A 27,654-nucleotide genomic window follows, 5' to 3' on the forward strand; every position below is an offset into this window, starting at 1 on the left:
TCTGTTTTGGAACAGGTTCACCTTATGAATCCTGAGTACGTCCCCAAACCATGCTGTGCACCAACAAAACTAAACGCCATCTCGGTTCTTTACTTTGATGACAACTCCAATGTCATCTTGAAAAAATACAGGAATATGGTTGTAAGAGCTTGTGGATGCCACTAACTCAAGTTGCTGGGGACACGAAGACTGCCTTGGATTCCTCGATTCCATCTGCCTTAATACACACAGAAGCACACTGAAAGTGAGCTGATGTTCTGAAGCCACCTCACGCTGGCTGGTGCCTTATTGCCCAAGGAAGACGTTACAGGACCTCATTAATGATTTGCCCACGTGGTAAATGCCGTGAGTAGTTGTTGGTCTGTAGGAAGCTGTTTGGATGTCTATTGTATGAAGTCCAGTAACTGCAGAAACATAACTTTGAAGGGTTTCCCCCTTCCCCTCCACAAAAGCCCACCAAAATTAGTTTTCGCTTTAGATTAAGCTGTGTGTGGTGTTAGTGAAGTAAACAGGGAAAATAATCTTCAAGGAGTAAAAGTATTCTTGGCTAAAGTATCAGCGGGTTTGGTAGTTTCTCAAAGGTAGATTTTACAGATAACAAAAATTGGGTGAAAATACCTCTATTCATAGATTTCATTCCCAGGAAGGTCAATTTCATATAGGACCAACAGCCTGGGCAGTAACCAAGGCTATGTGGAAGTGCCTTCTGTCTCAGTAATCGGTTACGCGTTTGTGCTGGCGTTTTGTTGGTGTGAACATAGATTTCAGTTAAAAGAAACCGTGCGATTTCTGCCCCTCCATCCTATCCCACTTGCTGTTTTCTTTGCTAGGACCAAAAGTAGACCGCCCATACTGGGAGGTGAGGCTGCGAGGGGCCGAGAAGCATTTTTAAGCCATCATTGTAACCATGTAACGTGAAAGGAAGTCTGCACCTCTTCTTTTTTGGAATGGCTCTCTGAAAAGCACATTAACTTCAAGAGCGCTGGCTCTAATTGCAACTAGTTCAGTAAAACAGTTCTTCCCCGTTTACTATATAGCATATCATGTCGCAGGGTGAGAACCAACCAAGGAAATAAAATGAGGAAGGGGCTCCCAGCCTTTAGGAAGGGTTTTGGATGGCCATGCTGTTTATGAACTGAAATCAGTTTTCTCTTGTAGAAAGTGAGACTCAGATTAAATCTTAGAATATTTTTGAAATGTCTTTCACACAATCATGTACTAGGAAACCAATTTCATACTAAACTGATTAAATAATGCATTTATGATCTATAACTGTTTGCACTTACAGCTTTCTTGTAAATATAAACTATAATTTATTGTCTATTTTATATCTGTTTTGCTGTAACATTTAAGGAAAGACCAGACTTTTTTTAAAAAAAAGAGTTTATTTAGAAAGTATCATAGTGTAAACAAATTGTACCACTTGGATTTCCTTTCAAGACAAGACTCATGATACAAAGCTGAAGCCACTCATGAGGATTGTGCTTCTCCAGAAAGTTGGGATTTTTAAAAGAACATCTGTGAACCATACGTCATTAATAAAGATTTCCTTTAAGGCAGAGGCTGGTCGAGATCCTGCTGTTGTCATCTGTGGCAGGCAGCAGAAGTGGTCTTGTTTCTAAGGTCCTTACCACCAAGTGACTAGATTCCCCGAGCACAGGGGGAGGAATGAGGAGCGCTGGACACCGAGGGGTTACTATGAGAAGTAACTTGACGACAAAGCACATACATAAGACAGGTGCCTGTCTTTAGGAAGCCAGTCCTGCAGTTGCTTCTTTCCAAGGGAGATGGTAAAAAGGTTTGGTAATCGGGATGGCATGGATTCTAACGACACTAACACTGATGGTGGCATGGCCTACTGCAGCCCTGATCCAGCCCTGCTACTTCATTCTTTGGTCTTTAGGTCGAGTTAATCCCACTCTTCATACAGCAGAGGGCCAACCTCCACGAAGACCGACGATGTACCGTGAGCCTCTAAAAGGAGTATGTGGGAGCAGAACATGGAACTGCTTCCAGTTAGGGCCCCAAAGTGGGGCTGCAGGGTTCTGCTGGCCCCTCGTACCCACCAGGGAAAGCTCATCTAGTCTTCCTTCCCCCAGTGGGAAATACAACCAGAATCTGTCCATGAGTTAACACAATAGTTAGGACAAGTCTTGTAGAAATTTCCATACCCACATTTTCCGTGGGAGACATCGAATCTTAAACATGGACTTAAACCTGGATTTTAAATCTTAACAATCTTCACAGGGCCCCTGACTTCATGTTAACATAACTACTAAAATGTTTCATCCATGAGAAACAAACAGAAGTACCCCTTAACAGTAATAACTGATCTGATAAATAACATACACATAAGATTGTGGCATCAGTGTTCTCTTACTCAGGCACGTGTCAGAAGTCCCACTGCTTTCTATGGCAAACCTCTCCCGATGAGAGGAGTATTAACAGAAACAGAAAATCCAGGAGTGGCCAAGAAGGTATCTTCCAGAGGTATGGGGTTTAAACTGCTCCAAGCTACGGACCAACCACATTACTAACAAGTCAATTATGACCTTCGGGTCAGAGGAACATCGTTACTGCCCCAGGCCACCTTTCCAGAACTCATGGGAAGTTCAAAAACTATGCTTTGGATGATGCTTTCACCAAAATCACTCAGGAGCCAAAAATAGTCCAGCAATTTGATTTTCCTCAACTCTATTTTAGTCTCAAAGGAAACCATTTAGATTTCATCAAGGGAAGGTTAAAGGGGATGATAGATTGCCACTGAAAATATTTAGTTTGCAGAGGGGTCATGTTTACTTAGAGAAACTTAGTGAAGAATCTGTGGAGTGTGCTGGCTTAAGACACACATACCAAGAAGGTACCACACGTTCAGCACATCCAGCTTCCTGAACACTCGGCCACACCCGCGGAACGTGGTTCCTGCACATGGGGCCCAGGCGGCGGGCAGGAGGCCTCCACCTGCGTCTTCACAGCTCGTCCTTTGCCTGGCGCAGAACGAAGTGGTGCAGTGATTCAAGGTCTCTGCCTCCACTGTGCTCACTGACTTTCTTCCCTCCGCGGAAAAGCAACAGCGTGGGATAGCCTCGTACCTTTAAAGAAAAACATAAAAAATTTGAAAACCAGTGGTCCGAATCACACACACATTGCTCCTTAAATAAAACCAGAGAAACTCCTACAGCTCCAGCCAGGAAAGTCTATGGTTAAAATTTTAAAATGCAAAGGCCATTTAAAAAGTGCCTCGTAGTTCAGAAAGCAGAGCCTTGGGGCTATTCACCTTTCCACGCAACACTACGTTCAATATTAGTATCCAAAGGACGCCCTACCCAGATGCCCTTCCCAGTCTTTCCTGTACATACGGCCCCGTGGGATCTGGTGAAGGTGCCTATTCCAGTTCAGCAGGTCAGTACGGGGCCTGAGACTCCATTTCTGACAAGCTCCCTGGTGATGCCCACTGAGTAGCAGCGAGATCCTCACGGAGATCCATTTCCAGCTACAACTCACCTCTTTTCTTTTTGGAGAAATTTTAAGGCACACGCACAAAAATGATAAGTAAAAAATATCTGTGCTACATCTATTCTCAATCTGATGAGGTAATAAACTTCAGAAGCCTCAAAAGTGTTTTAAGAAAATAACAAAAGAAATATATAAATTATACATCTTATAGGTTATCCGATGGTGCTAACAGCACGGAAAGAAGGCAAGAGTTAAGTGAACAATCTGAGCCTAAGATTAGCTTGTTGGGGCGGCCCCTCCGGAGGAAGTTGATGTTCCAATGTTTCCTTTATTCAGCCATCATACTTTAGAACACTGGCTTCTGTCTGAAAAGGAAGCTATGAGGTGTTTATGATGAAGGCCATACCCAGCTACCTGTTCTGTCAATGAGAACGTCCGTGCAGGTAGCACCCCATTCTCCATCTGGGACTCTCAGTTACTGCCCAGCCTCGTACCCAGATGGCAAGGCCTAAAAACTCTGACTGAAATGTGTATACTGATAGAAGAACAAAGACTTTCCCTTTTGAGAGCATCTCTTTGGCTTTTCAAATGAAAAACAAAACAAAAAACACAACACCTCAAAAGGACACAAAACATGCTTTGTCAGAGGGGCTGAGGGCAGTGTGAGTTAGCCTGGTTGGGTCCACAACACCAAATTAGTTTCACTGGGGATCTGCTCCCAACACTTAAGAGTCCCCATGTTTTCATCCCATGTACTCACCGAGTACTTGCTGCAAATATTCCGTTCAGCAGTACAGTCCACTTCAGCGATCTTGACCTCTGCCAAACCAGGGAATTCCTTTTTGGAGAGTTCTTCCCATGTGGGAGCCAGATTCTTACAATGACCACACCTAGAAACAGAACAATGACAGTTTTGTTGAATGCTTGGGCCGTGCTCACTCACCTACATTTCGCTGCCAAGTCTTGTTTTTCTGTAGGAGTCAACAATTGCCTAGAAATTTCTAAAACATCACATTCTCCCACTGCGGGCACTAACTTTTCCTGCTTCTCTTCCTCGCCCATCCCAAATAAGGAAGTCAAAGTCAGTCTGAAGTCCTTTTAGATAACCTGAGAGAAACAAGCTGGGTCTTGAAACGGAGAGAAACAAAACAGGTTTGGATTTTGAAACCATTTCCACGATACGGTAAATTGGGATAACTGGTTTATGAATGCACCATGAACAGGAAACAAATCAGAACATTAAAAAAAAAAAAAATCACTTGAATGCCAGAAACATTTTAGATCTGATTGCTCAAAGTCTCAACATTTCAAAACAACTTCTCAGCCCCCCTGAAGCTCCAGTGAGTTGGTGTGAACAAGAAGCCGTGACTACGTTTCACTCAAACCGTCCCCTCCACCCGGCACTGTGTTCCTTTTCTGACTCCCCGCTACATGAACGGCTCCCCTGCAGTAAAAAGGGGTCTTCTGTCTTCAAACTTGGTCTGTACAGTTTTAGGATTTTTTGAAAATAGTTCTGAAGGCATTATTTACTAGTGTTTCTGTTCTTTAAGAATTGAAACTGCACAACTCATACGAGTCATGTGCTCATTAACTTTTTATCTCTGCTATTATGGTTTCTCAGGAATATCTGAAATGCAACAAATTAAAGAGCAAAACTGACATGTGGTAACCTTCCTTGTTCACATTTAGAAACAGAATCTATCACTGTCCTCAGCACCCTGCTTTCCCAAATGGATTGTTTCATTTGTGGAGACAAACAAAGTGGTCTTCAATTTTCCAGCTGCGGAAACGGAGGTTCCAAGGAATTAAAGCACACCTAGAGTTACGAGTTCACGGGTAGTCTCGGGACCTCTCGTCTTCCTGCCACTTCAGGTTGCCTTGGTCTCAAACCATGTGCATCCAGTCTGTCTCTGCTCTGGGCCCTGAAGACCAAGTGGTAGGAGGTGCAGGTAACTGGGTAATACATGGAAGGGCTCTAACAAAGCTGAACTCAGCTGAATTTCTCTGTGACATCTACGAGACTAGGGAGCAAAGCTCCATCATGATCCTCATGGTGTATTTCACCAAAAAGGCAATCTATTCAGAAAAGTACACAGATATCACAAAACTTTAAAGTTTTGCATGGCCATCCTAATTCTCCTCCATTGTCTTCTCCAAAGCAGATTGAACTTTAAAATAAATTAACCTCATTCTCCATTAATTACTTTATTAATGCCACCAAACTTGACCATATCTAAATGTGAGCATAATGCTAACATTTCCTTATTTCCTACACCATAACCTATGTGTCAATGTAATATCTGCCCAACCTTGAGCCTGCAGGCTTGGCTAATGAGCTGAGAAATATGATGGGACTAAAGTACACTGGGACAAAGTAGTTTCTAATTAAAGAGCCGCTTACCAGGGAGCATAAAACTTGATGAAAGTTATTCCTTCTGCAATGGTGTCATCGAAGTCATTTTCCGTGAGTGCCAACACAGTGCCCTTCAGGGGAGGGAAAAGCCACAATTCAAACACATCACTTAGAGCAGAGTGGGTGGGGCCATGCTTTGGGACTGCAGAAATATGAATCAATAATGTTTTAAATGCTGTTACGCATGCCCCCAGGTCACATAAAGTACCTACACAACTTGCACTTCACACGCCACACAGCCGGGCAGGGCAGTGGCCTCTGAAGGGCAGTCATCACAGGTCCCATGGGTGCTGGGCCCAGGAGATACTGTGAGGAGGTGGCAGGATGCAGTCCTGTGTTCTGCCCCGGGGGGGCTCAGGCACAGCTGATCTTCAGGGCTCTGGAGTGTGGACCAGCCAGCTGTGGGCGGAAGCGCTTGCATCTACCTCCCAGGCCTGGTGCCTCCAAACACCCACCACGGGCCTTCCTGACGTCTGTTCGTATGGGGCTCCTCTCACTGACTCTACCAGTCTCACCTATGGACTCACAAAAATTACCTTCTCTATGTCAAAGAAGGACCTTACAAGATGTTACAAAAGCAGAGGGAATGATGTGTACGTTACATACAACAGGCTTCTTTCCATTTTTAAATTCAAAGTACATGCAAACACCGCTCATCTCAGCTCTGGCTGGAGAATGCAGGGGAAAGGTGCCACAGGCAGTCTGCTCTAAACTGATTCTATTCTGATAGTTTTTTACAGAATTATGTCTATGTGTTTCTCCAAAAATGCATCTGCGATTCTCATGAGAGCAAGCATCGGGATGATTTATCGTGTGGCTGAGCACAGCGGGGTAGCCCCACCTGAGTCTGGCATCAGGTGACGTATGTCAGTGTGTGGGAGGCAGTGTGCCGAGGGGCCATTGTAGAACACTGCCATCTTTCTTTATGTCCAGAAATATGACGCCACACTCACTGAAAGACCCGCTTCATGGTGGAAAACCTTATTATAAATAGAAACCGTTCTGCGTTGGATGGAAACATCCATAGCATGTAATTATACTCAATTTGGGATGACCTTCATAACCACCAGGACACACACTCCTCTAACACATGTGGTCATAACAACTACACAATCATTTGTTTACTTCTTAAACTAAAACTTCAACTTTAACACCCAGGCGGTCCCCAACCTGTGCGAGTCCCACTAAGGGATGGGCTGTGGGGGGAGGAGACCCCTTACTTCCCCACCCTGGTGGATGGGGTAGGTGCCTTGGCTGGTTCTTCCAATTCTAAACAACTAGGCCCAGGAGTGATGGCTGCAGCAGTCATGATCTCTTCCGTAAATGCTGCGGGTGGGAGAGTGACTGGGAGGCATTCAACCACACCTGGCTCTCTGCCCTCACCCCGAGGAACAAGGGCAGCCGCCCTTGTGCCCCCACTGTCCCAGTGTCCCAGGTGAGAACCTGGCATGAAGTGTAGTGTGAACTGAAGCAGCAACGTAGATATTCTGCTTTGGAAATATGCTGACAAACAGGCCTTATGGTTCTTAGAAAGGAAATCCAAGCATTGTTTTCCTGAGAAAACATTATTTTGACTCCACTTTAATACAAATCTCATTTTCACCCATGGCTTTAGCGTTGTCTTCTACCTAAAGCTGCAGACACATAAACCTATTCATCCAGTGCAGACATCCTGCTTTCGCTCCAAACTGATAGTTAACTGTCCATCGGACATCTCCACCTAAATCCTAAATATCCACCACAGATGAAAATCCACATCTTGAAAACTGAACTCATCACCTCCCTCCTCCCTGGCCCTAATCTCGTGTTCGGTGCCATCCCACACCAGATACGCCCCAAATCTGAGCCACCTCAGTCCCCACTATCCTAACTGGTCTCGTAGAGTTGGGCTTCTTTGCTGGCTTTCTCCTCCTCTCCATTCCCACGGTCACAGCCTTAGTTTGGGTGTCTCAACATCTTTTATAACCTAATACATCAGTTTTCCATCTGTTTCATACATGCTGCTGCCAGTCATCTTTCTAAAATTCAAATCTGCCTGAAACCCTCCAATGGCTGGCCGACAAAGTCCTGTACAACCCAGCTCTCCTCCTCTCTGTCATCCTGCCCTGCACCCCATGCCCTCCCGCTGACGGCTGGCCCTGCCCTGGACAAGCCTGGCTGGTTTGCACCGAACAGCAGCTGCTCATGCTCTTTCTCTATAAGGCAAGCCTTTCCCCCCGCGTCGCTCCAGCAAATACCACCTCATCTTCCAGCTCCTCAACAACACTTCCTGCCTATCTGCCCCCACCTCTCTAAGCAACAGTGACCAGCCCTGCACACTTTGTCACAGCCCCTGCGACATCTGCATGCATGTATTCTCATCTGTCTCCCCTACTAGACCCAGCGCTCTACACAGGCAGGAAAACAGTCTCATTTTTGTTTCCTGGTGGCCTAGGACATTGCTTCCTGGTGGCCTGAAACATAACAAGGGCTTGATAATCGCAGAACAAATGAATCTATAATAAAACCTTACACTACTGAATGAATGAAGAGGACACCTCAGTAAGCCAGAAACTGCCTAAGCCAATTAAACATCCCACAGCCATCTGCCTTTCAGTTCCCATGTGCCCATTCTGCCTACTATATATCTTTCTAGGGTCTTTACCACAGGTTAAAGTAAAAAGATTGCAGCACGTTACGGAAAGGAACAGAAATGGGGGCCCAAGAGGCAGCGGACAAGCTTTCACAGCACATACCCTCAAGTACAGGTATTGACTGAATCAAAGGGAAGAATTTCCAGAGATTTTTGACACCAAATACTCTTAAGGATTTGTCTTACATCCTATTTCTCTATTTCAGGGAAGCTTTTGCTCATATCTACCCCTTCCAAAGATGTACAAGTAGTTGAAGGAAATGTTTTGTGCTGAAAAGTCAGGTGTAGCCAAATGTTGAAGGAGAACGCGTTCCACGGGTGGCTGCGGCAGGCACCCACCTGGTCAGCCTTGGGTTCGGCAGCTGGCACGGGGGCTTCCGAGGGCGGGGCGGGCTCCGGGGTGCCCTCCTCCGCACTCTGCAGCTGCGACTCCACATACTCTCTCAGCGAGTCCAGATCCCGCTTTCCCTTGTACTGGTCAGTCTGTCCAGAGAGAGGCCACACAGAAAGGCTGCTGAGTTAGGACGCTTAAGTTTTCTGAATCACTCACACGTCCTCCCGTGAGGAGGAGACATCACTCATCAGATGTCTCTGCACGGTTGTGAGAGCTGTGCAATGTGTGCATGCTCAGATTTAAACGGGAAGGCAAAGGTTCTAAACCGAACGTTTTGGCTCTGGAGAGAGAACTTTACAGCTCCTTCCTTCTGCAGAGCTACAAGTCACAAAAGCCTGGGTGCTGACTCAGCTATTCTGAGAAGCTGAGTACCGGCCAGAGCTGGAAGGGAGGGAGTGAGAACCTTACCAAGAGTAAGCATTAACCTCTCTCAGAGGTTGTGATCAGAGCAGTTACCCCAGGACAGTAGATTTGGGTTGTCCTAGTGACAACTTGAGCCAAATGAAAGGTTTCAAAATATTATAACTGACAATTTTTCTCAACTACCCAAATCTCATCAATTAAGAGAAAGACATTTTTGTTCCATTATAGGTATTCCTTTAAACCAGTGCCCAAACAATCCATACCGGCAATCTGCCACAGCTATTAAGCCACTTGACAACTCAGCCCACTGTGGTTCAGAGAAACGTTTTGTTTCAATACTAAAACCTGAACACATACCTTTTTACCATCTCGGAACCAGAGGAGAGTAGGATAGCCACGGACCTGGTTTCCTGAACAGAGTTCATAGTGCTGTGTACAATCAACCTATGAAGAAAGATCACATTCCCCGTTTCTTTGTGAGCCTTCCAGATAGAAAGGGACTACTGGGCATGCGGTAGTTTTTTTAAAAAAGAGAATTTCTGAAGCCCCTGATAGTATCTCTGCCAGCAGGCTGCAGTTTCTGCAGACTTTTCCTAAAAAAGCTACTACCCCCAAATACACCTGAGCTGAGGGAGCAGGTTCACTAGATTTACTTCAGAGACATTTCTTTCCGCTCACTTAACATGCCCATTTTTAAGCAGCAACATTGTACTGTTTCCCCGAAAGTAAGACCTAGTTGGACCATCAGCTCTAATGCGTCTTTTGGAGCAAAAATTAATATAAGACTGGTCTTTAATAATAATATAATATAATATAATATAATACAATACAATATAATATAGTAATATAATACCAGGTCTTATATTAATTTTTGCTCCAAAAGACGCATTAGAGCTGATGGTCCGGCTAGGTCTTATTTTCGGGGAAACAGGGTAGGTGGAGAAGGCAAGAGTAGCCTGACATCCGGAGAGGGCAGGCCTGGCTGTGGGTGACGGACACCCACTCCAGTCACGATGCCGGCTTAGAAATGTATTCTCATGTTCAAGCTTACGGAGTTTTAAAATCAAGGAGGAGCAAGCAGTCAATTTTAAATAGGAGGACTTGGTATATGATAAAGAGAAAACTGAAAAGATGTCAAATTAAGATTATAGTATGGTCTTAAATTTATAAACTCAATTTACCCACTATCACAGTTCTTCAGATTTTTTATTTCATTCAAATCTTTATAAGATTCTGCTTATTCAACATGTTCATGAAACATTTTATCCTAAGTCATTTCTTCCTGTTTGAGTTTTTCAATTAGTATTAAAATCAGCTATGTGGGACTAAGTTATTTTTCACTATGTCAACACAATAGGATGAAATGTTATTCTAACAGGTAAGACTGAGGTCAGAGAGCAGTTCAAATGTTACACTGAAGCACAGGAAGCCTCAAACTAATTCGGGGTTGGGGGGCATTTTTAGGATCCAGTCTGACCCAGCCACAGAGATGTCCAGAGATGAAGGGCCACAGTGCAATTACTTAGACTGTGTCCACTCGTCCCTGGTTCTACTAGAAGCCTCTTTTGACATAAATTAAAAATAAAATAGGGGCAGCGTGATGGCTCAGTTGGTTAGAGCGCGAGCTCTCACCAACAAGGTTGCCGTTTCAATTCCCGCATGGGATGGTGGGCTGCGCCCCCTGCAACTAAAGACTGAAAACGGCGACTGGACTTGGAGCTGAGCTGCGCCCTCCACAACTAGACTGAAGGACAATGACTTGGAGCTGATGGGCCCTGGAGAAACACACTGTACCCCAATATTCCCCAATGAAATTTATAAAATGTAAAAAAATGACCAAAGAGGTGAAAGCATTAAAACAATAAATAAAATAATCACCCATCAAAGTTTAAAAAATAAAGTAAGGAAAACGAGACAAGATTATTTTATGATGACTTCCATGAGATATTTAATAAATATAAAATCTTAACAACCATAACACACATATACTAGAACACAGCACTGAAAGTGTTTAGCAGACAACAGTGAAAAATTCATTTAACAACAACCATTACAAAGTACTAGCCATTTGCTCCATGCCAAGCACCGAGCTAAGCATTTTATCCTCTGACCACCAGTTAGGTCTTGTCTCAGTTTCACAAAGGGGGAGAATAAGGTGTGGAGAAGTGGCCCTGGGTTGGCCAGCCAGGTCTATCTGACTCTCAAATTTATCCTTTTGACTATCTCACTGTGCTGGGCAGATCATCTTATTAACTACAGTTTCTGGACACATAGCATTACTCTGTATACAAATCAGCCCCCTGGCAAAGTAGAAAATTAGATAGTTATTAAAGGACACTCAGGCAGGGGTATCTGGTGGGTTCCAGAGGATGGATGAGATTAAAAGTGTTTGATGGCCTAGAAGTTGCTCTGGATATTTCCAGAAAATCCAGTTACAATAGAGTTGTCAGACATTACTTCCAGCTTCTCTACATAAAGTAGGGAAAGCTGGAAAGAATTCCAGGCAGCAGGGCAAGCTGGAGCTTACCACGGGAGGGTCTTCTGCATGCCTGTGTGAGCACAGAGCCGGGGGTCCTTCAGGAAAGAGCTCCTGGGTGAGATCAAATGTGGACAGACTCCAAGCATGTCCAGTGAACGTTCTCTAAGGCTCTGCCTCCTATCTTTGCAGAAAGGGCTCTGGGGCTGCCAATTCAGAATTGGCCATCGCTTCAAAATAAACAAAGGAGCCAAAGCTATAATTTATCTCGAGGCTGTGGAAAAGCCAGCACACTCAAAACTAGGCTGCCATCTGTGAAGGTGAAATGAATTATCAAGTGGCACACTAAATGGAAATAATAAATCAAGTTTGCGACTTTGCGCACAGAATGAATAATGGGCTACACTACTAATTAATCCAGCCAAAGGCAGTCTATTTCCAGTTTAATAAGGGCTTTTGCTTACCTTGCCAATCTTGACAGTTCCGGAATGTTCAAGGCCCAGAGCCAGCTGCTCCCAGGTCGGAGCCAGAGCTTTGCAGTGACCACACCATGGAGCGAAGAACTTGATAAAGTGGTCGCCTTCCGTGGGAAGCCAAGGCAGACAAGAGGGAAAAGGATAATTGACATCACACCTAACTACTAGAGAGTGAATGGAAACATCGATTTTTGTCCTCTTGCAAAGCTCAGTTTTCAGTATGAACCTTTAACTGGTCAGTGACTCTCCATCAGAAATGTCTATATCCATGAGTTCATAACGACCCTCAAAACAAAAACTAATGCCATCTTTGGAGGACAACAGGGAACCGACTCATTTGGAAAACTGGCAACAAAGGGAAAGAATCAGGCATTTAATCCTGTCTTTCCTGTAGGAACTGCACTACTGAATAACCAAGTGATAAACGAGCACAAGTTACTCTTGCTAAAAAAATGCCTGAATTAGAATAGCAGCATTTGGCATCCTGAATGAATTCACGGGTCTAGTCAGTGACTGCTGAGGCTGCTGGCATCACAAGGAGACTTCAACAGCTATGAAGTCTTGCCCAAACCCCGCAAAAGCATCCAAAAAAACCGATAATGTCTCTCAAACTAAGTTCAGTTCACAGCGAAGAGAAAAACCAGGGACATGTGAAACCACACCATAGGGATCTACCCAGTGAAGTCCACACTGCAAAACTACAGGTCAAACAACCTACGTGGTCAGCAAACAGAATGTGAGGGAGGAAAAGAGATACTGGGGGTACATGTAAATAAACAGACATAAGAGAGAGAGATTTTAAAAAGACCAAACTAAACTACAGTGTGTAGGAACTCACACTTGAGTGGTGAAACCATAAAGAAAAGCAAGGAGGGGTTTTCACAAAAGTCGGACAGCGCCCCCTCCGGGGGCTGTCGCTGGGATGGGGTGAGGGGATGCTGGCAGTGTTTTTCCTTGAACTGGACAATGGTTACACGGAGACTGCTTTATAACAATTCACTGAGCCCCGTGTTTGCTTTCCATATCTGTGTTTTATTTCACAATAAAATAAAAGGTGTGAAAAAGTGAGGAGGAGGCTAGGAGGAAAAAACCCAAACCTTCAAACATCATTATTTGGACATTAAAGATTTTTTTCTAGGCTGTTCTACCTTGACGAGCCTGGGGCCTCAAAGATGTCAGCGTGAGACCAAACTGAAAATGGGCTGTGGCCAGCGCGAGAACTAGCCAATGGACGCCGAAATGGGACTTGGGCTCGGGCAGAATGCTGCCAAGCCAGTGCTCACAGCAGGCACCTCAGCACCATAGCAGTGACGCGTTTCAAGGAAATGTCAAAAAACTTGCTTCAAAAAATTAGCCACTGATCTGCAATGCAAGCTGACACCATGTCTCTCCAGACAGCTTTGTGGCTAACCTTGTGTGGCGAGGCGGAGAAAGGAAGTCCAGGAGCCCATCAGAGAGTATCAAGGGGAAGCGCTAAGGGCAGGAGACCTTTCCGAGGCAGCATCTCCAGAAGACGGCCCTTCAGAGATGACTGGCTTAGGGAGGGACCAGGCTGGGCCTGTGGGGAATGGTCTATAACAAGGTGATTTCGGTAGCACATCCTGCAGGGAGCCCAAGCCAGTCTCAAATTAAAGTGACTCCCCGGCAGGGGAAAACCCCTTCAAGTCCCACTGTCACAGCACTGGTACAAATTAAATAACCACCTTTAATGAAAATGGTTGAACGCATCACAATGTTAGACCTTAAGTGTGGTAGGGGCAACCTCATTTAGACATTGAGTGGGGTGGGGTCCCGACTCCCAGCATGAAATTACAAGGCCAGATACAACAGGAAGCCCTTTTTCACAACATTTCCAACCCCGTCTTATGGGAGGATTTCTCTCTATGGCAGCATCTGAGAATGGGGGGTCAGCAAGGAAGCTGAATGTGCTTTCAAGTCATTCACTGCTGAGCCAACACTTCTGAAACGTGTGAAGAAAGGAGGACTTATTATTAATAACATCAGAAACGGGACATAAATCATTTGGATCTTTTGGAGACCATTTTCAAAAGATGAGACGTGGTCTAAAACAAATATTTTAAGTGTAACGAACCCGTACTGTGGTTCACAGGTCATAACAGCGCCATTAAATTCTAGTTTAGACAGATAAGAGAAACTTCTGTTTCTGCCTCAGGTCAACAACGTATGATTAACATTAATATAAATAAACACTTTCTTATCCAAGGGTGCACAGCACAGCTACACAGTATGCACACTGTACAAAGTAAGTGTGCCCATTCATGACTTGTAAGCTCCAAATTCTCACACCTAAGGCTTTAACTTAGCATTAAAACCGGCATTTCTATAGGGACAGAGACAAAACGAGGAATAATTTCTGAAGGGAGGAGCATTAAACGGTGATGCTAAAGGGTCTTGAAGAGAGAAACCCTTGATAATCAGTGCCACAGACGCTGCTATCTATGAGCCCTCGGGTGGCCAGAAGGACCAGCCCAACCAACCCAGGAGTCATGAACGGTGTGGTTCTAAGAGGTGTGTACGCCGCTGTGATCGCCATACCTTGTGCGACATGCAGCTCGAAGTTGCTCGCTGAGAGCTCATACAGCCCCTGCTTCTGCTCAGGGGCTCTGGGAGGTTCCACTTCTGGCTCTGGTGTCTAAAAGGAAGAAACAAAAGAATAGGCACTGGGTTTGTCTGTGTAGACATAGTGACACCTGTCAAGGTGACCCGTGTCTATCTAGAACCTTCTCTAGAACCTGTGTAGAATGCTGGTGTGCTGGGGAAGGCCAGGGCAGGAATCGACTCTGTCAGGTCTTCTGGATGCTTCCTAAGAAGCCGTTTGCCAGCCTTCCCCTCAGCAAATACTCCAGGACTGACATTTGAGGCAAGCAGGTGACAGACATCCCTGTCCTTTGCTGCCCCAAAACTAAACCTAACAGACCAAACTGAAAGATAGGTCCACCCCATACTAGCACTCTGTACCGTTCTGCGATTTCACACCGAATTCGAACTGAAATTCCTAACGTCCTGGCTCTGCGGGAAGGAGTTCCTTAGGGCACAGAGGGAGCAAAATGTACACAACTTAGACCACCAGAGAGAACAGGGGGGCCTGGCATCCTTTATTCCCACGAATGGTAAAAAGAAACAAAATCCACAAACTGTGAAGGAAGGTAAAACTCGGAAGGACAGATAATAGAGAAAAGAAGGTGATGAGAAGGTAAATTCAGATGAATGAAAGGCGACAAAGAGAAAACCACAGGGCAAACATGAGCTGTCCTTTTAAGGAAGAACACAAGTCACATCACTAAGTTTAAGACAGAAACACACAATCACAGGGTGAGAAGTGGCCGAGCAGACACCCGTGTGGATAACTCTATACTTACCACTACTTCCTACACAATTCTAAATTTCTCAATTTTTGAGGCCCGTACAGCTGGGGTGAAGAAAAGATCACTGAATTCCCATTTTGCTACACACACATGGGTATTACTCAACTGCTGTCTGGCAGTTCATTTTTCTATTAAAAAGCATATCCAAGTTAAGTCATTAAAAGCTTTAAAAGTGCTGACGGCTCAAGCTGTACAGTTATAATCATAAAGCACCACGAGCTTTTCCTTTCTGTTGCTGGCTTGTCAAAACTTCCAAAGTGCAAAGCACCCCCACAGGAGGATAACCACGAGAATGTCGGCTGAGTGAGTGGTCAGTGAGTTCCAGAGAGGCGCAGCAAAACACGGTATGTGTTCTAAGACGTTCAAAGAGGTTTCAGTATCAGAATGTTCATTTATGGCACCTAGGGGACACTCACTTCCTGTGTTCTGCGGCAGATACCACAGTGGCCCCCCCATCACAGGAATACTACAGTATATCACAGAAATGGGTACACTCTAGATTCTTAGGAAAGCAACCTGCCTGTACTGCTCAAGAGCCATAAAAGTGGTCTCGTTTCTTCTTCTTCTTTTTGCCCTGCAATTTTATGTCTGGGAATATATTCTAAACACGTCACTCAAAAGTAGTAAAAATGTCCCTTACAAAGATAAACGTGTTCCTTATAGCACTTTTGATGACAGAATAATTATAAACAATGAAATATCCACTGTCGGAGCAGAGCTGAATTATAGCAAATCCACATGACGGTATAAAATATCAATATAAAGACAATGTAACTATATAAAAAGATGATTAATAAATCGAACTATGTTTATATGGTTATAACTGTTTAAGAAAAAATACAAACACAGAAATATAGCAAACATAGACATAAAAATTGGGGTAGAATGTAAGAAATGGCAGGTTTTCTTTCCTTTGAGTTTCTCTGATATTGTCATAACACTAGGGAGAAAAATCTAAATTCATTCTGTCTAAATATAAATATGTATATATCCAGTTACTTGGATATAAATACAGATGAAGAACTTTTTTAAAAACTTTTTGCTTATAGTAAATAGCAAAGTTCAAATTAAAAAGGATTTTCAGTTCACAATATAAAGTTTGAATATCTGAACTTTTCTATAGTAAGGCACATCGTCATTGTTTCTAGCAATTATGCGAGACCTGTTGCTCTAAGACACCAAGGTCCAGCTGGTGGGTAACTGGCTCTCTGGTCCATGTGGCCACGGCCCTCCACACAGAGGGGCAGGACACTGCCCCTGAAGAAGCCTGGCTGAGTCTGGGCCTGGCCGCACAGTCCTTCCCAGCCTGCACTTCGGGCTGTCACTTCCCTAAAGGGAAGCTGGCCCATGAAACGAAGTTGCTTGGCCATCCTGATACTGGCCGCTGGTTTCTTGAATAAAGTCATCACAGCAGACTGGCTCTTTGGGTGGAAAGTTTATTTGAGAAGTTTTTTTGAGACTATTAACTCCTCTTTAAAGTCAGCTTCCTCCCATCAGAGAACATTTTCACAAAGGAAACAATCTGAAACTTAAGTGTATATGAAAGTCACACCTGCTCCTCCAGCTCTCTTGCCATGACAGAGATGCAAATTTACTGAGAGGTTTGTGCTTTTCCGTTATCTAAAATTAGATAAGTCTCTGGTCAATGCTTATTCAACACCATATTCCAACATTCTTCACCATGCCCGCACAGACTTTAAAATGTGAAGTATAGGAGCACTTAGGAAGCAGCCAGATTTCTGATCAGCTGTGACATCTCGAGGGAGAGTTGTCACACAGACACCCTGGAAAATGACACCAATAGCAGGGGAGCCCCCAAAAGACGGCTGTAACTGCACATGAGCACAAAGAACCTTCAAATCCAGGAATATCTACCCGATAGAAGAAAGTAGTCTTAGTGTTTAAATTGAAATTGCGTTCAGACTTCAGATGCTCTTAACATTTCATCAAACACGGAGCATGGGAACACTGACCATCTTCACTTGCTCACCAGGACGACCCCACAGACCTTCAAAGTGCAACCGAGGCTCTGTGGCCTAAGCACTCAGCATTAATCCGAAAGCACCACACACGGAGAGACACTTAATGAATGGTTTACGATCCTAACGATTTATAAGAAAATATTCCCAATGTCAAATAGGGAAGGAGAGGATTATAAATGTTTTTTTAGGAAGTAACACTGTATACAGCTACATCTTTAAAAAATATCTCAGAAATCACAGTTTCCACCATTTCCTGATATTATCCTTAGGGCAGGGAGGAACATTAAGACACTAAAATTTTAAGGGTATTAAATTATGTTATCAGCAAAGCCAGCTAGGGTCTTAGGAACTGAGGGCTGAGAAGAAAAGGAGATTCATAGGATGGGTATAATGAGTGGGAACAAGAGCGAGCTGGTAGCTGTGAGAGGTGGGGAGGAAGGGCTAAAGCTGGCCAGACTGCATACTCTGGCCCAGGCCTGGCCCTGACTCCAGGTGGCCGAGAGTCAATCTCTGATGCTAAGGAATGATTGTTAATTGTATTACGTATCAGAGTGGCACAGAGGTTATGTTTAAAAGCACCATGTGCTTATCTGTGAGATATATACTCCAATATTTACAAATGGCACTGCATAAGGTCTGACACTGCAGCCAAACAAGGGACAGGGGGGCACGTAAGAGAAACCAAGCTGGCAAATGGGGACAATTGTTGAAGCTGGGGGATGGGCACATGGCACCATCCACATGGTACTCCTTCTCATCACTCATACTTGATTCATTAGACTCTTCTACTTTTGTGCATGTTTGAATATTTCCATAATAAAAAATTCATCCTTTCCCACTTACATAAGGTACTTAGAGTAGTTAAATTCATAGACAGAGAAAGTAGAATGGTGGTTGCGGGGGGGGGGGGGGGGGGGAGGGGGGGGGCGCTGGGGGAAGGGTTGGGGGAGGAGGGAGTGGGGAGTTAGTGTTTAATGGGACAGAGTTTCAGCTTTCGAGATGAAAAGAGTTCTGGACATGGATGGTGGTGATGGATGCATGACATCATGAATGTATTTAATGCCACCGAAATGGTGACGATGGTAAATTTTATGTGTCATTTTACCACAATAAAAAAACTGAGAAGAAAAAAAGTTAATCTTTACTTACGTTATCAATGAGTTCTAAAAGAGTGAAAAGCAGTCTTAAAATGGTAGCCTTAATTTTTTACCTTAACTGACCTCTTTATTACCCAGAACTGTAGGAAGAAAGAGAGGGAAGGCAGCTTTCTGTGCACTCACAGCAGGTTCCTCGTTCAGCGTCTGTAGCATCCAGTTTTCCAGGGCCTGGAAGTCCCGGGGACCTTGGTACTTCACAGCTTCTTGGCCAGGCTTGAAAAACTTCAAGCTGAAAGGGTAACAAAGGATTAGACAGAGCGTATTTTTAAAGCCCTTCAAACGCTCTGAGTAAAGAGCACTGTCTTATCAGGGAGCAAACTCATTTAGTGCAGCAATCAGAAAATGAGTTATCAGTTGGGCTCCAGCTAGGCACCTATCTGCGGTTCTCTGATAAAACTCGAAAAAAAAAGAAAAATAATATTCTAGGACATAACATATTCACTTAATCCTAAACTTAAAAATTTCGTATTTTATTCAAGAAAAATAAAGCTGAGGTGAACACATCAAGCCTAACGCTGTGACTTACACACCCCAAGCTCCAAGCGTTTAGCTCTGTAGAACTCTCAAGCTTTTCCCTGCTAGCATCCTTCCCCGGCTTCAGTAGTTTTTATGTTCTTTTTTTTTTAATTGGAACGCTAGTAGAAATAACATTGTTTTGCAATAAATGTGTTTTCAGTCTACCATGTCAGCTATTGCACTCTTACAAAGCGTGAATATCTAGGTAGTGTAAGAATTCAAGTCTTCAACTCTAATAACGACCTTGACGTTGGTTGATACAGTCTATTCACTTCCTCACGGAGAAGGAATCTTCTTTTTTCTACATGTATCAGCCTCTGACGATATCTACAGATAGAATACAGAGCATCCTTTAAAGGTGAGCAAACGACATAGCCAGAGGCTGAAAGTAATGCTTCCAGATCCTGTATCATTCCATTGGTGATGGAAAAACATGCTCGTGATAAAACTTGATAGAAGGTATCAAGGATGGATGGGGGAAATGCGGCTACTGACAGAAGGAAAAAGACACAGACGAGCGTTTCTTTGGCAAGCCTACTTATCCAAAACACCTCTAATACTTCTATAGCATGTTCCTGGAGTTTCTTAGTAGAGAGACCCAATATGCAGTCAAGATATGCAGAAACCAGAACTGGGGGTTTGAAAAGCTAACTCCCCCAATGCCTTAAAATGAAGTTTCATGGCTATACGAGAAAACCAGCACATTAGCTGGAGCAGGCGCTTAAATTAAAATGGGCTTACTGGCCTCACCCAGAAGCTAAGATCCTCTGATGGGCTTAAGTGCTGTCCTTATGTGCCTTCAACAGAGCATATACGCAGATGTCACACTTCCTCAGTAGCTTGTACTTTTATAACCGCAACAAAAAGCCAAACTCTAACTGGATTTGGCCATTATGCCTGTGACTTCATGAAGTTTAACATTTTAAGCAACTCCTAAGTGTGATCTCAGTTATGAATACCCGCACCCACCCCTGGGACCTGCAAAGCTCTGGAAATGTGTGCTTTGCTCAGAGAACTAGAAGGTGCTTAGCATACTTTTGTACTTCCCTTCGCTCTCTCAAGCATTTCCCCTTCACAAAGAGCTTCAGGATGAAAAATAGGCGGATCCTCAAAATATCAGAAAAGACCAGGCATTGTCAGACTCATTCCCCATTCCTTTGCTAGCTTTAAAAATCAGTAAAATCTAACATGAGACTTTTTTTTTTCTAATTTGGTGTGCTTTGAGCAAAACAAAAATAAGTTTTAAAAATCTCTTCTCATTGGCTTGAAAATCTTTCTATCTGCCCAAGTCTGAGATTCTTCCTTAAGTTCATGGAGCCTAGGGATGGAATCAGAGCTTCCTTCACAGACTTTTCCGTCTGACTTCAATTCTCACTATAGATGGAAATGAAGGTGAGGAAGGCCAAAGTACAGCTCCAAACGTTCCTGCTATTACCAAACCTCCACATTGGTGGGCATTTGGGTTTTCTAAGTGATCTATTTCTTTCTCAAGGAGACTGCAGGGGAGAACACCCCCCCTTATGGGTCACTCTGGAATGCAGTGTGATGAAAGTTCTACTACAACAGATGAGCTGATGTTATGGGTTGAGCTGTGTCCTGAAAACAGCTCTGTTGAAGTCCTAACCCACAGCACCCATGACTGTGACCTTGCTTAGCAACAGGATCTTTACAGAGAGAAGCAAGTTAAAATGAGGTTCACAGGGTAGACCCTCAGTCAGTATGACTGGTGTCCTTATAGAAAGAGGAAATCCAGACACAGGGACAGACACGCACACAGTAGGCCCCGTGAAGACCTACAAGTCAAGGAACACCAAAGCCTGCCAGCAGACCACAGAAAGCTGGGAAGAGACAAAGAAGGAGGGCTCGCGGGTTTCAGAGGGAGCATGGCCTCCTGGCGCCTTGATTTCGGGCTTCTGGCCGCTGTAACTGTAAGAATAAATCTCTGTTCTTTTCAGTCAGCTGGTCTGTGGCACTTTGTTACGGCAGCCCTAGGAAAGCTCCTTCGGCCCTGCCCCTGCTCACGCATTCCTAGATGATAAAGATGATTTTCTGGCTCAATGGGAAGACCTCAAAACATTTTCCTGAGCAGTCAACCATCTCTAGGGGCATGGGAACCCCAATGCTCTCCCTCCCCACTCCTTTCCTCCAGGTAAAGGCGCCTGGGGAAGAATGACATAAAAGTGGACATACTGACACACACCCTGTGCTCAGGCATTTTATATTCATTATCTGATTCAGGCCTTGCAACGTCTCTGTAAGACGGGTACTGTTTTAGAGTAAAAGCTCACACAGGGAACTCTATGAATGCCCTAACGTGACTATTTCATGCAGCACATTCTGCTTCCTGAAATCAATGAAAAGAACCTCTTGTTGGGCATGTGCAGGGCCGTCATGGTGATGGAGGCTCCTCTCCACACATGCAGTGTGGTTGTTTTTACAACATAAAACCAGTGCATGGTTTTCTTGGGAGACCATATCTTCTAAATAAAAATCAGGACACGTGATCCAACATGGATCTTTTAACATCTGTTAGTATCTATGGAGTTGCAGCCAGATAGCTCGTCTGGTCAGCTCCAGGTAGAACCCTTGACTCCCCTCTCTGTTGCCCCAACATCTGCCTTCTCAGCTCTACTACGTCTATTGTTTCACCTTCTCTGTGGCGTGGTTGGTGTTGTATGCAGCCACATAACCACAGGTGGCCAGCTGTTCCAGAGTAAACACCACAGCCAACCACCCAACCCTCTTTGTTGCCCCTGTGCCTTCAAGTAACAAGCTCTCAACAAGTAAGCATCCATCTCCCCCCTGCCCCCAATCACTGGCCGCTTCTTTGGGACAGTCTCCATCTAAGCAGAGTTCACTTTGAAGACAATGCTACGAAGCATAGGACGGCAATGCCTTTTAGGCAGGTACCTAGAGTGGGAAATATTATCTCTATTGACCTGATAACATTGACCCGATGTAGACTTCAATTATGGCACTTAGATTGGCAAGCATTCACCAAAGACCAAGAGTTCCAGAGTCCTTTATGGAAATACCAAATTTCCAAATGTTAGGGGAAACCTAACGTTTACTGCGCATGCTCAAATCAGTGTTTGCACCGTTATTTCATATAACAATGTTCTGGGAGGTGGGGTAGCTATCAGTATCCTACTTTAGACTTAGAGCTTAAATAATGTGGCCAGAGCTATGTGGTAAGTAGATGTTAGAACTGGGGTGCACATTCTGGCTTCCAGGTTCCAGCCCAGAGTTCCTTCCACTTTTCCATGCTGACTCTCAAGCTTGAAGATAAGCTCAGGTTTTATATAGAATTTACTTAGTTCATCAATCTGACAAATATTTCAAGCAGTGCAGTGACTAACCCGTCCCCCACCCTTTGGAAACAGCATCTTCCCTTTTCAGGAGAAGGGCTCTTCACTCCAGCACTTGCCATGTGGTCTGAATGGGGCTGCTGTCTTCCTACAATACCCTGCGTCTCTGACCGCAAGGACTATTCCTGGAACGACCGCCCATCCAAGCTGGGCCAGCTGAGGAGTGGGGGGGGGCCCAATCTACCATGGCAACGGAGAGACACAGAGCCAGGAAGTGAAGTCCTCTTAGGGGAGACTCAGTACAAACGGGCCCCCAAACCATTGGAGCTGAGTCTCAGAGCTTTTCCCACAGCCTACTAATTAGTCCTCTCTTTTGTTTATTAAGCCAGTTTCAATTTCTTAGAAGCAAAACTCTTTTAACTGTCAAGGGAGTAAGTAGTAGCACTTGTCAGAACTGCTGTACTCTTATTTTGATACCTTTCTGTCCAACAGACACAGCCGTGTGCTAGTCACCTGGAAATTACTCGAGGAAGGATGCTTGGGAATAACAGTGACCAAAAATTATTCGTACTAAAATTGATGACAAAGTCTGTGCTGACTGTGCACACGTACTTGTGAAAGTCACACGTGACAGGACCTCATGAAGACCGCCATTTTTGTCCTGCAAACACATGCTCTTATAAACAAGAAAACCCCATACTGATTAATTAAAGGGTTTCTCTATACAAGGTAGAAAAAGACATCTAACAGTGTTCAATGTAACCTTTCTCTAACAACTGGGACTGCTGCTTACATTTAGCATCTCCTCACTCCTCAGACTACAAAGGAAGTTACCAAAAGTGTAACTTGGACTTTGTTTGGAAAAACTCGTGGGAAACCTGGAGGACATGGGAGACATGTGTCCTTCCCACTTACGTGGGATATCCTCGCACCCCCTGGGCAGAGCACACTCCGGAGTCGGCCGTGCAGTCCACTTTAGCCACGTAGACCTTGGCATCTTCCATGCTGTTGTACTTGTCTCCCAGGTTGTTCCAAGTAGGCTGCAGCCGCTGGCAGTGCCCACACCTGTAACAAGGTGAGAGGAATAACTATAGTGAGTGCCTGATCCACCTCTTCAGCCATTTCCATAGGGCAGTAGGGCTCTCTGATTCTTTCTTTACACCATAGCAGAGATGGATTAGCTCACAATTACTACAGAACCTCACTGCCCTGCTTACAACCTCCAGAAAGCCCCTGCATTGTTCTCAGCATGAAATCCAAACTTATTAGCAAGCAAGGTATTGTGCCAGATCCTCCCTGATCTGGCCCCAGGTGACCTCTCACTTGACCTCTGCCCTCCCCAGCTGCCCTCCTTCCCTTGCAGGCTTCCTGTGAGCCACACTGCAATATTTGCAGTTTTCTGAAAGGGCCATCCATGGCTTGGCTTGCCCTGGGAATCAGTACATACTCTCTCTGATGCTTCTTCCCTAAGCCCAAATGGCTAATTCCTATTTGTCCTTCAGGTTTAGTTTGGGTGTCACTTCCTCCAAGGAGTCAGCAGTGACTCCCCAAGCTGTTTGGTACCCATTCTTTTCTCTTCTGAAAAGCAATCCGGCTCCCCCTCTACTGCAGCAGCTTAGCACTTCTTGCTATCACTGTCCCTTTATTATTTAGTCAGGTCTCTTGCAATATACATATAAACAAGTATCTGCATATGCAAGCCAACCTCAAAATTAAATTAATTCTGCATTTTCTCCATTGAGAAGCTTAAAAAGTTTGTGGCCACTCAAACTTCTAAATTTGAGATAATCAAATGTATACGTATAATATCCATTGTATGAATTTAACTACACACAGATATTTTTAACTCACCTATTATTAAAAATAGTGTGTTAAATTAGAATTACTGCTTCTTGCTACTCCTCACATCTCACATTTCTTGACAGCATCAGTATGTTTCCCATCAACTAAATCTACTTTCTGATTCATATAGCTGATTTCAGCTGTCTGCAGTGCCATATTTGAATTCTGTATGAGCCAACCCTAGAAACTTTATCTCAAGCTTCAAGTACAGTCACATATCATGGCATAGGGGTTTTGTTTCTGTTTTATTTTTTTCCCCATTCACCTGCTAGGTGTGTATCCATAATGTGTACAATGTAACTACTTGCTGTATTACTTTTTAAAGTGACCTTTAACACGCTTGCTTATAAGAACACCCCACACTTATAAGTGTGAGTTCATCTTCAAAATACTTTCTCAATGAAATCTCATTACCCTTTCTTTCCTGACAGATGACATCAATAAAAAGCATCTAATGGTAGCACTGAAAAAGTCTGCCTCAATCGAATATGCCTTCCCTCAGCAGTGCTTTCTTGGCCAGCTAAGAGAATCCCTGTTTCCTAAAAGACTCAGTCAAATGTAGTATGATTCCGTCTTTTCTGGAAGATAACTGTAAGGGAACACCAGGGTAATATTTCAGTCCACGTGGCACAAGGGCCAAGAAGACAGCACTGTCCTTTTCACAACTGTGTCCCCAGTATCTAGCACATGCTTGGCATGTACTGAGTGTTTGGCAATTTCTCAGTGATGGACCCATAGGTTCCATGTTGCGGGCACTTCAGCTTTGGGACGCTTATGGCTACAGCACAAACCTCTGAGAGAGCAGCCGCATTCAGAAGGCAGCCTGTGGCCTTGCGGAGCTCTTGCTCTACTGAGCAAATACCTGGTCCCCCCCAAGGAGGAAGCCCCAACCTTGACCTCACTGTCACCACCAAGTTCAGTGGAACCTGCAAACTGTCCATGGAGAAGATGTTGGCACGAAATCTACAGAAGTAGGACAACCCCAAAATACATAGATCAATGTTTTAGTTACATGATAGCCCTGCATCCAAATCACATGTGGGGTTTCCAAAATTCCCAAGAGACTGGAAAGAGATGGGGGAGGGGGCAGCCCATAGCACATTCGGAGTTCCATTCTGCTGTTAAAGTCTAACTTTTAAATGCCATCATAGAAACCCACATGTCTCCACTTAAATATTTTGTAGTAGACTATTCAGATGCAAACAAATAAAAACTTTAAAAGTTACTTTTCCTGGGAGCATCCACCTACAAGTCCATAAGTCACATACAATGAAAAAGGAATTAACTTAATGTCAAGGGCTCGAGTTTGCCAGTCTTCTCCCTCACTCAATCTAGGACCAGCTGGTACGTAGTAAGGAGACTCCAAAATTAAAACTCCACTGGCACTGCATGGACTTACTACATCTACGTGTCAGTCTTTCTTTAAAAAAGAAAAAGAAAAAAGAAAATCCACAAATTTATTCCACTGGAATAGGCTCCAATTAAAGAGTGTATTTAATCACTATTGAATAGTTACTCTGAGAATACTCCTTCCCTGGGTAACAATTAATATTGAATAATTATTTTATGCTACAAAGTATTTTCTATACCACTGGTAGTTCCAAAAATTCAAGTTAGTTGGTTCTTGGGAACTGGAAACACAATGTATCCCATACATTGTTATTACATGATAGCTATGACCCAGAAGAGGCTCAAAAAGTTGCTGTAACTCCAAATGAACTGAAATACAGTAATAGTCTGAAAATGGGGAGAAAGAAAAAAACTTTCCTCCAACGTCCGCCAGCATGTTTTCTGAATAGGCCATTTTCTTAGGCATCTTCTCTCCATTCCTTCCTACATGCCTTTCCCCACATCTCAGTGAGCCTCTCCCCGGCACTAGGGAAGGACGCCAAATTCTGCAATAAGCCTGCAAACTGCCTGGTGCCCTAATACTAGCTTTCTGCTGTCCCATGAGAACTTCCCTTCACTGGGGCATCTAGGCCTGGAAGGAAAGCACTACCTGTGCTCCAGTGAACGGCAGGAAGTCCTTCACTAGGACAACTCTCAGGGTAGGGGTCTCCGGGGTTGGACCGGAGGCCCATACCAAAGCCCCTACCCCAGAACCATGGCAGGAGGTACGTAGTGATTTCTGCATCTCACTTTCCAGATGAGCAAGTCTCAACTGATTGGAGGGCAGGAAGTGCCAAAAGTCAGCCTTGAGGTGAGGGCCTGTGGGATCCTGCCACCGAAAGCACAGCTCACCACACACTTCAAGCTGCGGAGAGGTCCCCATTATTCGCACTAGTTTCTCGAGGTAGCACAGGTACCTTCTTCTGCCTGGGTCATCCTTAAGTCATGAACACACAAAGTGAGATATCACACCTTCGTGAGTGCCTATTTTTCAATTAAACCCTCATGCTGAGGATTTGCCCTGCGGGGAGTGAACGGAATCCTACGTCGAAGTGTCCGCGGCTGGGGCCCGGGTTGCCAGCGGCCGCCACGCGCGGCCCACCGGGTCCCGGGCGCTCCCGCAGGCCGCTGCCTCCAGCTGGCGCATTAAGTTTGAGGCGAGGGACAGGGGACCCAGGATCCCAGCAGCCCAAAAGGGCAACGACCCCCTCCCCCTCCCCCAGTCCTGGGATTCGCGGAGGGAGCACCAGGGAGGGGGAGGGGCGGCCTACTCCCGGCTCTCTCCTGGGGACCGCCCCCTCCTGCACCGCCCGGCCGCCTCCCGCCACGTCAGCCGCCAGGGCCCCAGCCCGCCGCCCCCACCTCGGGCCCGGAGCCCGCGCCGCTGCAGCGTCCGGCCGGCAGCCCCCGGCCCACCGCGGTTCCCCGGCCCAGGGCCGCTCCCGGCGCTCCGATGCGGAGGTGGGGGGCCCGAGCTGTGCCGGCCGGGGCCAGTTACCAGGGCGCGAAGAACATGATGAAGTGCGCGGCGCTCTGGATCCCGTGCGTGAACATCTCGGCCGTGTACAGGTGCTTGGCGTGCGGATCCTGACCGTCCCCGCCGTCGGCCGCAGGGGGCCCCTCCGTCGCCCCCGGCTCCTGGGCCAGGGCGCCCCAGCGCCCGCCGCCGCCATGGCCCAGCAGCAGCAGCAGTAGCAGCGCGGCCGGGTCCAGCGGCCGGCGCGCCGCTGGGAGGAGGCGTCCGGGGCGCGCGGGCATCGCAGCGAGGCTGGCGCGCTCTCGCCGCGGCGGCCGGACCTCTCGGCTGCGCCGGCCGCTGCCGCCCGCCCCCTGCCCCCGCCCTGCGCCCCGCCCCCGCCCTGCG

At 45.3% G+C, this 27,654-nt stretch overlaps 2 protein-coding genes across 3 annotated transcripts in view; one reads left to right on the plus strand and one right to left on the minus strand.

The window, feature by feature from the left end:
- BMP6 (bone morphogenetic protein 6) overlaps positions 1-1,559 on the plus strand; it is a 150,559-nt gene extending 149,000 nt beyond the window's left edge. The window contains exon 7 of the mRNA XM_081056152.1: positions 16-1,559. Within this exon, the coding sequence (XP_080912278.1) occupies positions 16-165 (150 nt within the window). The 3' untranslated portion in view covers positions 166-1,559. The remainder of the gene's footprint in view (positions 1-15) is intronic.
- On the minus strand, positions 1,373-27,602 carry TXNDC5 (thioredoxin domain containing 5). 2 transcript variants are annotated; one of them, XM_081056154.1, is made up of 11 exons: positions 27,289-27,428; positions 26,643-26,727; positions 23,475-23,624; positions 18,859-18,964; positions 14,767-14,863; positions 12,199-12,314; positions 9,616-9,702; positions 8,841-8,984; positions 5,858-5,940; positions 4,217-4,346; positions 1,373-3,092 (listed from the first exon to the last, which is right to left on the minus strand). In XM_081056154.1, exons 3-11 carry the CDS (start codon positions 23,561-23,563, stop codon positions 2,970-2,972), a joined length of 975 nt encoding a protein of 324 aa, XP_080912280.1. In that variant the 5' UTR covers positions 23,564-23,624; positions 26,643-26,727; positions 27,289-27,428; the 3' UTR covers positions 1,373-2,969. The 2 variants fall into 2 exon arrangements, with proteins under 2 accessions (XP_080912280.1, XP_080912279.1); XM_081056153.1 differs by lacking the exon at positions 26,643-26,727 and having other exon boundaries at positions 27,289-27,602.
- Positions 27,603-27,654: the final 52 nt, after the last annotated feature.

The sequence above is a fragment of the Rhinolophus hipposideros genome, assembly GCF_964194185.1.
Source record: "Rhinolophus hipposideros genome assembly, chromosome: 8".
NCBI classification, from domain to species: domain Eukaryota; kingdom Metazoa; phylum Chordata; class Mammalia; order Chiroptera; family Rhinolophidae; genus Rhinolophus; species Rhinolophus hipposideros.